Source organism: Arvicanthis niloticus, chromosome 27 (genome assembly GCF_011762505.2).
Source record: "Arvicanthis niloticus isolate mArvNil1 chromosome 27, mArvNil1.pat.X, whole genome shotgun sequence".
Lineage (NCBI taxonomy): Eukaryota > Metazoa > Chordata > Mammalia > Rodentia > Muridae > Arvicanthis > Arvicanthis niloticus.
This window is the reverse complement of record NC_133435.1, coordinates 3,260,386-3,272,461: the sequence shown is the minus strand read 5'-3', so window position 1 is coordinate 3,272,461 and position 12,076 is coordinate 3,260,386. Positions and strand designations below refer to the sequence as shown.

Genomic DNA, 12,076 nt, shown 5'->3' with positions numbered 1-12,076 from the left:
GCGCATTTAGTAATTGGTCTTTGCACTGTGGGGCAGTACAATAAATAGAGATCGTCACATTTCAGCTGAGGCTGTGATGGGAGTCTTCATAGAAATGGTAATGAACTCGCCTTACTGCACAACACAGCATTTTAGCTGTGTTTAAGAGGAATAGGCAAGTAGGAATGCTATTGTTATTTTTAAAAAAAGAAAGAGAAGAAAATCATGAAAGCAAATGGTCAAAGCCTATAAACGATTCCCATATCCCTAGTTACAAAGTAGAGAGATGCCTAGTCTTTCTCTACGACTCTAGAGGATGAGGAGAGAGAGGAGAAAAAAAGAGGAAGAGGAGGAGGAGGAGGAGGAGGAAGTAGAGTTCAATCAACACAAGAGGCACAGCAGCTCAGGGTTAAAACCTGGCCTACCGTTCGTGTTCTAGCTGGAGAAGCCTCTAGAACCTCCTAGATGCAATGTGCCAATGTGGGAAAAGCCTGGCTGGGGAACTGACTTACCAACATCAGGGTCCACGGCTTGCACTCTGGTCAGCAGAGCCTTAGTGGCTGTGTTCTCATAGACACATGCAGTGTAGTGGTTGGAAGAAAACACAGGGGGGTTATCGTTCACATCTTCCAGGAGCAGGAGGACACTGGAGCTGCAGAAGCGGCCACCTCCATCAGTGGCCCTGGCAATCAGGTTGTATACTGGGACCCTTTCCCGGTCCAACAAGGCCAAGGTTTTCAACTCACCTGTGAAACAAAACAGCTGCATAGTTGGACAGCCTTTTCAAAAAAATGGTCTTTTCAGGGAAAAGCAGAAAATCAATTGTATGAAAAATTCCAAATACAAGAAATAGCAAGGACATAAGGCCTAAGTGCCCTGTAAATTGAAGAAATACAGAAAATTCAATTTTGTAGGCATCATGGAAAATATCACAGAATTTTAGATGCGATGACAAAACAACTGCTTGCCCTTTACATTAATGAACTCCTTTGCAGAATTTCCTGAGGTTCGTTCCTTTGGCAAATGGATGGTACATGGTTGTCCCTGGTGTTCATGGCCCATAGGCTCAGGAGCACAGTATCTTGCTTCTAAACATGCTATTTTTTAAACCTCATTTTTAGAGGGAAATAAAACCATCAAAAATGGCTGGCTTTAATATAAAAGTCCTGAGGGGCCCTGTGATGATTAACATGGGTTGTCAATTTGACAAGTCCTACCTAGAATTCCCACAGGAATCAATGTTTCTGGAACATTTAAGAGGGATTATCTCCATTAAAGATTTTTGTGAGAGACTGTCTTGAATAGGTTGGCTGAGGAGTAAAAACCCATGTTAAATATGGGGGGCTCCATTCCCCATGCTGGAATCTTTGGACTCTGTTAATGGCAAGAGTGGGCTGAGTGCTGGCATTCATTTCTCTGTCACCTGACCGTGAAAGAAATGTGGCCAACCAGCTAAGTCAAGCCTCTGCCACAGGGACTATCTCATCGTGATAGACTGGACACTAGAGCTAGGAGCTGGGATAAAGCCCTCTTTTCTTGCATTGCTTTTGTCAGGATATTTTTCACAGAACCTACAAAAGTAACTAATGAAGATTTAGCACCACAAGGGTAAATCTTCGTATACAAAACAATGGTTATTGCTATCTGATTGTCTTATTTACTGAGCCATTTCACCCGCTCTCCTTCCCTCCTTCTCTTATCAGTCTATCTACTGTCACATCATATAGATGGATAAAGACAGAGTTGGATCTAATTTTGCATGTGAGAGAAAATATGCAATATTGTCTTTTTCTTTACACTATCCTCTCTTGAACACCTCCCTGCATCCTTGTCTTTTTTCCTCCAACCTTTTAATAGTCTCCCTTTGACTTTCATGTCACATAATTATGCATATGTATGCATATTCATGATCCATGGAGATCTGTGTTGTTGTTGTTTAGGTGTCGATAGAAAGGACAAGGATAGTGAGAAGACTGAGCAATTGCTATGTGGCACAAGGCATGACTTGTAACTCATTTCTTCTCCTAAATAAAGTCAGTTCCTCTTATGGCTTGCTGAATATAGCCAGTCCTCCAACACCGGATACACTGAGTCATTTGCCCCTCTTATTTAAAAAGTCCCAATTGGCCTTTCAGAAGGACATTCAAGACCCTCTTGTCTGTTTGGAGATGCTGCCTCCTTTCATGCTCTGAGGGATGCTCTCCTCCCTGTAACCTTCAGTGTTCTGCTTCAGCTCTTAGAACCTTGCTTCTGTTTCTTATCTCCTTTCCTCAGCTATATCTGTGATATTCCAATATGGCTTCCTTTGTACTTCTGGGCAGTCTTTTCAATGTTCCTTTCTTTATTATAGTTACAGGTTGTCTATCTTCCAATAGGGTCAAGAGAGCTAAGGAGCATGTTCTCATGTAACTATATCCAGCCTTCCTACTAGGATCCGTGAGTAAGCCACCGATTTTTGAAGACTCAGTTCACTAGGATGAACAAGGAATGTGAAATATGCAAGCTATTCACTCTTTACACTTCATTTAAAAATTGCCACTAGATGAACCACCTAATCCACAACACGGAAATAATTTGCTGCCATAGAAAATGACTTTTCCATCAGCTCTGGCCTGCAGTTCAGACATCTGACTTCGGTTTACATAACCCTTTACCTGATAATTTTTTGTCTGATTATGCAAGGAAATTTGAGGGCTCATAGCCCCTTAAATAGGGAAGGAATGTTTAATAAAATCCAGAAAACAGTGCTGTAACAATCAGAAGGGAACCAAAGGTTCTATGAAGAAACTTCTTGCTAAGCATCACGTTTTAGTTTGCATGGCAACCAGCATTTGTGATGCAGCTCCTCCTCCACTCTTTGTGAGCCTGGCCTTAAGTCACAGAGACTTATGGTCATTTAATGCTAGTAAAGATGGGAAAATAGATAGACAAAAGGAAGAAAAAGAGGGAGGAGAGGAAAAAAAAGTTCCAACCCTAACCCAAATCAAGGTCCCGTGGCCCAGAGTGCTCACATCTATACACTGTAAAGTGGTTATTTCTTAGCATCTAGCACATCAGAACCTCATGCAAGACGCTAGCTAAGTAACTATCTATTCATGATGAGACCACACGAGAAGATAAACTCTTACATGGATAAATAATGGCATTTCCACAAAGAATAAATTTCACCTTACCACTTTCTGGATCTAGAAAAAATTCATTGTTTCCAGATCCATAGAGTGAGTATCGTATATCTCCATTGGATCCAATATCCGCATCCTTGGCACTGACCTTCAGGATGATTTTATTTGATGGAATGTCTTCAGGAAGTGATGCTGAATATGCAACCTGGGCAGAGGTCAGTGAGAATAAGTCAATTATTACTGCCTGTGGTACAACTTTATAGATATTATTAAAGCAGGTTTCTTTAAGATTCATTCCTGTGGTTTAGCTTTTGCATCTTTCCCCCCTTGCCTCAGACCGTATTGCAGGGTGTAATAAAACTTAGTATATTCGTTAACTTACCCCTTCCGTGCACACACAGCTAAAAGTTTTTATTGAGCACTTATTGTATGCAACATGCATAGATGACATGACTGCTAAGTAGACAGTGGTGTAGAAAGTGGATAACATTGCTGCATTGTGAGACTCAGTTCTCATCACACACTGACTGTGTCCATTTCTGTGTTGAGACCAAATGGGCCCCTGGGATTGTTTTCACTTCTTAAAGAGTGATGGGTAATATCTGGCTTTAGCATAAGAGATTAAATCTACATACATCACTTTTCTAAGCTACTGAGCATAAACACTGTCCCTTGGTCCACAGGTTAAAAGTTACAGATTAACAATTATTTAATTTTGGCAAGAAAAAAAATATTATCTAGTTCTTGTGTCAGTATTGTGTGTTTCTACAGTAATGGAAAGGCTCTTTCGATGGGGATCTGGAGACTTCGATCAGCAACAGTGCTGCCACTGACAGCTGTGTAATCTACAAATGGGCGACTCGCAGCTTAGGGTTCTCCTTTCTTATCCGGTGATTTACAAAGATGGTGTGAGTTCCTTTAGGAACTTAAAGGTTAACTTTAAGGCTCACCGATTCTTTTTAATTGAAATAGAGGCATAGGGATGGGGCACATGGTCTTGCTGTCTATCTAGATTCTTTTCACATTTGGGACATTTCATCCCAGGCTACTTTCTTCTCTCTTATATTCAGTTGAAGACAAGAGCAGATATTAGCCTGGATTTAAGAAAAAATGTGCAATGGTTTGAACTTAATTTTCGAGGGGCGAGTCAAGTTCTTAAAAAGCAGTTTCATCCCCGGAGCTCACCTGATCACACACTGGGCTGTTGTCATTTACGTCAGTGACAGTCACTTCTACCATGGCTTGGGTGACAAAGAGTCCATCAGAGGCAGTGATATTGAGGAAGTAAATGTCTTGTTCCTCTCGATCCAGAGGCCTCTTCACATAGACCTTCCACTCGCTCTGCACCATGCCCAGGGCAAACCGTCCTCGGGGATTCCCTCCTGTGGTGGAAACAGAGCTTCTGAGGACTCACAGTGGGCACCCACGAGAGAGTTCATATGGCGATATTCAAGTGCCCCTCACACTGTATCCTTATGATGCTGAAAAGGGTGGAGTCTCCCTCAACTCCTCCTGTAAAAACGCATGCTATTTATATGCTCATCTCATGTGGAAAGTAAATGAATAACTTTTCAAGAGAATAAAATCCACAGAGAGAAGCTTGGATGATCTTTTGTTTAGTTTCCCTTAAAGATAATCAGATTCAAACTGTGAACCATCAATTGGTTCCTGGGATGATGCAATTGTCTTTCCACTCAGCCTCAAGAGAGGCTGTAATACACTGTAGTCTTTGTCACCAAGACAATTTCATTAGCTGCTGAGTTGATTATACAATCAAGACAAGGCAGCTAGTTCTGTTAAGGAATCTTTTAATGAACATTTTATCATACTGCCGGGAACTTTCTCATGATGACTGGAGTTTTGGGGAGAAAAGTTTGCACCACAGAAGATAAACCAATGGTATTAAATCATCTTAACAAGGGGTCATTTAAGAAGCAGCTCAAAGAAACGTATTGTAATTAAGTCAAACTGAAGAGAGTTGTGGAAAGATGAGATGGACCAGAATGACCCAAACAGATTTCTTTTTCATTTCATGAATATGGTGAACACTAAAGCAGCTTGACACAAGGTAGGAAGAGGGAAGAAAACTTGACATTTCATCCCTAAGAGGGAAATCATGTCAGTTCTGACGCCCAGAAAGTGTTGTCCAAAGACAGCAGTAGTCTTAGTAGTAGTAGGCAGATGGAAGAGGGAGGTGACCCTTTATGTGGCATTCAAGACTACTTATCCTCTGATTGAGCCCATTTTTCTAGACAGCAGGGCCTCAGAAGCATCCAGGACAAAAAAAAATCTCCGTGCTTTGCCACTGAAGCTCAAGTTATAAAGGGGAAGATTGATAATAGATGACACAACCATGTAAGAGGCCGCGACACTGAGAGAGCTGGTTGGCTTGGGTTTCTCTAGGCATAGTTCAAACCTCCATCTTATATAAATGTTACAAGACAAATGACAAAAAAAAAAAAAAAAAAAAAAATCCAACAGCTAACCTCTGCTGGGGGGGACCTGAAGCTTATTATTCCACATTAGCCAATAAAATATACTTTTGGTGAGCATCCTAGAATCCTGTCCCTCCTGCTGCTTCAGCGAGGCTCTGAATAGTCTGCAGCTGTACAGTTCATGGATTTCCCTTTCCTCAAATAAACTGTTTACCATGTTAATGTGATGTCTGGTGTGGTGGTAAACTCCTGTAATGTCAATACTTTGAGACTGTGACAGAAAGGTCATGAGTTCAAAGCCAGACTGGGCCACATAATGGGTGTAGAACAAAACAAATGAATGCACCCCAAATTACCTTCCAACACAGTACACAAAAACACAAGGAAAATATATGTTGAAAAAGTTTTATTTTGCTGTAAAAATGGAGCTGGCTCACTTTGTAACCAATCTTTTTTTTAAAAAAAAAAGCAAGCATACGGTCCTAGAATTCTGAGTATTACTCTGGTCCCCTTTATAACTTTTCACTGTGAAGAAACCACAAATGGACCCAAGTCATATATAGATGACACATTGCTCCTCCAGGTCAATGATGCTCTCCCTTTCAGAGGGTTTTTCTAGTGTATGTAGACATTTTTGGTTGTCACAGGATGATAGTGGGTCTATATGCTACTGGAATTGAGTGGTTGAGGGGGTCAGGCATGGCCTTTGAAATAACCTACAATATATAAAGTTCAGCCTACCTACCATAAGAGACTTACCTGTCCCCAAGTGGTGGTGGTAGTGACTGAGAAACCTTGCCTTAGGAGAATCAGGGTCTTCCCTGTAATATCACTTTCTGCTACCTCTGGCTAGAATTCAATTGTGCTTTAGTTGAATATTATTTCAGCGCACACAAATTTAACCTCTCTATTAAATGCCTTCAATGCAGGCCAGCCCACACCATTCCTTTGTTACATAAAATGATTAATGTTCCTTTGTTAGTCTGAGGCAGCACAGCCAACTTGTGCTACATCAAGAGCAAAGCTTAAATCTAATTAAAATCAGTTGGTGGTTGACTCTGCTAATAGTAAGAGGAGTTTAAGCTACGTTGCACTCATTACTTTAGTGAAGCTGATGGGATGGTCCTTATATCATCAACTGATACTTCAGAGACTATATAAAAATAATTAAAGCTGAGTGTTTAACAATTCTTCCAAGTACAAAGGGGTCCCTCAGAGTGTCTTCCCCCCAAAAACTAAATATAAATAAGTTAAATCCTTTATTCCTTTTTTCTGTCTCTCCTAACACAGATGCTGTGTATGTTTTAACTACAGCAATACACATTTTTATGGGATAAGATGACAGGTTTCAGAGAAAGCACAAGATACATAAAGTAAGAAATGTCATCAAGGGGGTAGCACCTTGAAAGACACAAAGAAGAATCTTACGGAAGTGTGGCAATCTCAATTTTTTGGTGTTTGCTCCAATACAGATCTTATTCTGAAGTGATTAATTAACTTTCCACTAACATACTTAAGCAGAATCTGTGTCCTAAGGGCATCCTAATTAATTCATTTTTCACTCTGAATAATGTGGTTTTTCTAAGGGGAAAGCCACCGAACTACAAGTATTGATGGATTATTTAAAATCTTTTGGCACGTGGCTTACGCTGTGGCTCCGAAAGTCTCAGAATCAAGGTGTTATCTCTCAGGCCCCAAGTGGGTTTTAGGAGAGACTTTTCTAGACTGCCAACCCTTCCTTCTTCATCGCTGAAAGTGGGTCATCCCAGAAAGCTGCTCCTGAGCAGGGGAAGACTTTTCACTCTGATGTTAATTTCGCAGTCTCACAGAGCTGTGGTGACATTTTTGTGCATACTTGGTGACCTTATTTGTCTATCTCAGTTTTTTTTCTGGTGAACAGCCACTTACTATTGGGGGAGACAGACAGAGGTTGCAAGGAAACAGGGCTGTCAGAAGATATATCCTTCGACTCTCAGTTATAAATTTAGAATTCTCAGCAAAAGGTCAAACTGAGATTTCTAATTTGCATGTGTGTGTGACAACTCCTTCTTATAACCAGAAGAAAGCTGCCCATAAAGCTTAATGAGGGACATTCTATTGTTCTTTGGCATTATTGAAAGCTCATGAAGGGGTTATAGCTGAAAAGCAACTCTTCCCACTAAAAAAAGCTGCTATTTTAATTTCTTCAATTAAAATAGTTCACTCAGTGTTTGTTTTCTAAAATTCAGGAGGTGATATTAACGTTGGCACCAGCTAGTGTAAAAGTGTTGTAGAATATAGAGCCAAGTGATGAGCCAACAACTAAACTCCACAATGCAATCAGACTTCTTCCTTGGAACCAGAGTCCCACCACCCTCGTCCTCATCTCAGCCTCCTGTCATTGCCAATGCCACCTGTCTTTAGAAAGTAGAGCACATGGGAAACCTGGGTGATGGGTGGCACTTACCTGTAATGTGATAGCTCACTTGACGATTTATGTTGGAGGTGTCTTTGTCCAAGGTGCTGAGGACGGCTACTACCTCCCCTGGTGGGTCACTCTCCTTGACATTTCCTCGGTACACCTCATGAGCAAAGACTGGTGCATTGTCATTTATATCTGTCACCTTGACCGAGACCAGAGCCATGGAAGAAAGAGAGAAAGCCTCTCCAAGGTCGGAAGCCACCACAAAGAAGGAAAAGGCAGGGTCTGTCTCATGGTCCAGGTCCTTCAGTGTACTGATCCATCCCGTGTTGCTGTCAATATTGAATGCTTCCATTACCTTTTCAAGATGGGAATCTGAGTGTAGGGAGTAAGTGACCTGCCCATTGGCTCCCCAATCCATGTCTATGGCTCTCACCTGGGCAAGCTTGGTGCCAACAGGCATCCCCTCCATTATGATTGTCTCATAGGTCGATGTTTCAAAGACGGGCTTGTTGTCGTTCAGATCCAATACCTTGACATCGACATCCACAGTGAATACAATGTCCACCTTGTCCAAGGGTATAGTAGCTGCTACTTTAAAGTGGAAAGCTGGGCTGACTTCATGGTCAAGGCGCTTGTCGAGTTTGATAGCACCTGTCTCTTGTTCTATGATGAAGACACCCTCTTTGTTATTCTCTGGCCGTTCTCCATTGACAGTGCTGAACCGGACACTTTGATTAGGCAGAATCCTCAAGGTGTCTACTGTGCTTCCAATGGATGTATCTTCTGCAATGCTAAAGGAGTACTGTGACTGGGTAAATGAAGGCAGAAATGTTTCAGGGGGCAAGACGTGGATGTAGACGGGAATGAGGGAGTGTCTGACTGGAATGCCACCGTCCACTGCCTTCACGAAGAAGGACAGCACAGTGTTTCTTAGTTGGTTAAAATTGCCTTTGGTCACCATCCAGCCATTATCAGGATCAATTTCCAAGAGGTCAGCCACTGACACTGAGGCCTCGCTATAGAGGGAATATGTAATCCTAGAATTTGCTCCATCATCTGGATCCAAAGCTTGAACTTGAGTGACCAAGTGGCCCCTTCCTACATCAGCCCTGACACTGGCCCTATATTCCACTGTCAAGAACTGAGGGGCGTTGTCATTCTCATCCACCACAATCACCCGCACAGTGCAGAATGTAGTTCTCCCACCACCATCCAGGGCCCTCAGATAAATACTGATATCTCCTTCCAGAGGGTTTTCACGGTCTAGTCTTTCTGTTGTGATGATCTGTCCATTGCTGTCTATGAGGAACCGATCCTTGGCAAAGTCATTGATGATGGAATAGCTGACCTGTCCATATATTCCTGGGTCCCCATCTGTGGCTCGGACGTGAATGACCTTTGACCCAGAAGCTGCGTTCTCTCTTACTTCAGCTACATATGTGCTTTGTGAAAAGGCAGGGCTATACAAATTAGCCCCGAGGACCCTGATGTGAACCTGTGCAGTGCTGGTAAATAGTCCATCAGACACAGACACATTGAGACTGTACAGAGGCTCCATACGCTGCTTCCGGTGGCTAGACAGTGTGAGAACTCCACTCTTGCTGTCCATCAGAAAGCTGGTTCGATCATTCCCAGATAGAATGCTGTATTCCAACCGGTCAAAGTCAGAGCTGTCTGCATCTGAGGCTTGCACACACGTTACAAAATGACCCCTGGGGGCTAATTCACTCACATAAGATTCATAAATGAGCTGATTAAAAACCGGGGGGTTGTCATTGACATCAGAAATGTAGATCTGAACCAGGACTTCACTGCTCAGGGATGGAAAACCATTATCAGTTGCTATGACTTTCAAGGTACAGTGTTGTACCAACTCATGGTCTAGCATCCTTGCTGTCAGGATTAAGCCACTTGAGCTGTCTATATGAAAGAAATCCGTGCTATTGTAAGTATCCTGGACAATCTGATAATGCACCAGCTTGTTGTTTCCCGAGTCTGCGTCAGTTGAGACAAGTTGCAGAACAGGTGTTCCAATAAGAGAGGATTCAGATAGTGTTGTGTTGTAAGTGGGCTGATCAAAAATAGGAGGGTTATCATTGACATCGTCCACTAGCAGGTCCACGGTGACTTCAGCCCTGGCACCTGTAAGGGCATCACTAGCTCTCACTGTCAACTTGTAAACTGACGTGACTTCATAATCCAAAGGACTGATGACTTTTAGGACCCCAGTGTCAAAGTCAATGTTAAACTGTTGGAGGGGATCGCCATCGGTGATGAGGTATATGATGCCTTGGCCTTCTGGGCTGGTGGCATTGATGCTGAGAATGGGAGTGTTCATTGCGATATCTTCATTGATCGATGCTGTATAAAAGGGTTTATCAAACACAGGCATTGCTTTGTTAACAATGGTGATGGGAAGTTCCACAAATGTGGACAGAGATGGATTGCCACCATCCTTGGCGAGGATAGTGACTCCATAGTCAATGTTGGAGAGGTCTGAGTTGAATGCTTCTTTTAAAATCACATTTCCTGAATTAGGGTTAATTTCAAAGTGACCATAGTCATCCTGCAAGACGTAGGTCACTTCTCCATTGGCACCTTTGTCTTTGTCGATGGCTGTTACCCGGTATATCAGAGTCCCCGGCTCAGCATCAACTTGCACAGCAGCATAGTAAGGGAGGCCCACAAAGACAGGAGAGTTGTCATTCACATCTTCAATGTTAACCCTGACTACCACCCTTGCCACACGCAAATGGTCTAGCTCACGACTGGCTTCCACCACCAACTCATATAACTCCTGTTCTTCGCGGTCAAAGGGTACTCCTGTGGTCTGAATGACTCCTGAGGTAGATTTTATCTTGAATTTATTTCCTGGGTTTAAGATGCTGTATTTTAAGGGCTCGTTAAGGCGGTTTCCAACTGCATTGACAATAGCAACTTTGGTTATGTTTGTGCTGTTCTCTGAGATGGAGGTGGAATAAAAGCTTTGTGTGAAGTGGAGGCCACTGTCCATGGCTTCCTTAACCATGATGGTGACCATGGCAGTACTGTAGAACTTCCCGTCGGAGACTCTGACTATAAGCATGTAGTGATCTTTGGAGAGATTATTATTTTTTATGGTGAGCACTCCAGTATTTGGGTCCATTAGAAAATGATCCGCACTCCCGTCCATGAGACTATATGTCAGTTCAGGGGGGACCTCAGAGTCAGGGTCTGTGGCGCTCACCTTCAGAACCTCCACACCAACATACGTGGGGAGAAGCAAGACAGTTTCAAACACAGCCTGAGTGAACACGGGTGGATTATCATTCACATCTGTCACCTCAATGTTGACTTCAACCGGACTCTCTGCAGTTAGCTGGGGGTTCCCGCTGTCTCTCACATGTACATGAAAGTGGAAGTGTGCAATGACTTCATGGTCCAGGTTGGCGATTGTTCTGATGGCCCCTGTGCTGGAGTCCACCGTGAAGAACTTCTTGGCTGTGGATTCCACAATCTGATACACCAGGAGTGCATTTTGGTTGCTGTCAGCATCCGTGGCTCGGATCACCAGTGGGCTGTTGTCTAGGCTCCTGACAATGCTATTGATGGGGGCAGCCTCACTCAGGCTGCCTGAGTACTGAGAGAAGAGAAACACTGGGGGGTTATCATTTTCATCCACAATCTGCACACTAACGGTGGCGTTGGAAGCCATGCCTGCCATGTTAGTGGCTTGTATGATGAGTTGATAGGAAGAGGTATGTTCATAATCCAGAGCTCTCCTAGTGGTGATGACTCCAGAATATGGATTTATGGTAAAGACTCCATTAATGTTTCCATCTTTGACTTCGTAAATGAGGGTCGACTGGCTGATGGCTGAGATCAGGATGACAGACGTTCCAATATCCACATTTTCATTTACTTCAGCTTGGTAGTCTTTGTGAGTGAACTTGGGGTGGGAGTTATCTGACATGCTGATGGAGATGCGGACAATTGCAGTGGCAGACATTGGTGGCGAGCCTTGATCTGTGACTTTAACTGACAGGACAAACTGACCCATGGCTGTCATGTCTGGCTCTTTGGAAATGGTGATGATGCCCAGGACTGGTTCGATCTTAAATGTGTTCCCAGTGTTCCCTAAAGCACAGAGATCAAAG

At 42.9% G+C, this 12,076-nt stretch overlaps 1 protein-coding gene across 2 annotated transcripts in view; it reads right to left on the bottom strand.

Annotated features, from left to right (window-relative positions):
• Positions 1-12,076, bottom strand: part of Fat3 (FAT atypical cadherin 3) — a 451,748-nt gene that overhangs the window by 76,853 nt on the left and 362,819 nt on the right. For both annotated transcript variants that reach the window (XM_076925995.1, XM_076925996.1), the window contains exons 9-12: positions 7,983-12,056; positions 4,287-4,483; positions 3,153-3,306; positions 492-725 (exon numbers count right to left, since the gene is read on the bottom strand). In XM_076925995.1, coding sequence (XP_076782110.1) covers positions 492-725; positions 3,153-3,306; positions 4,287-4,483; positions 7,983-12,056 — 4,659 coding nt within the window. The remainder of the gene's footprint in view (positions 1-491; positions 726-3,152; positions 3,307-4,286; positions 4,484-7,982; positions 12,057-12,076) is intronic.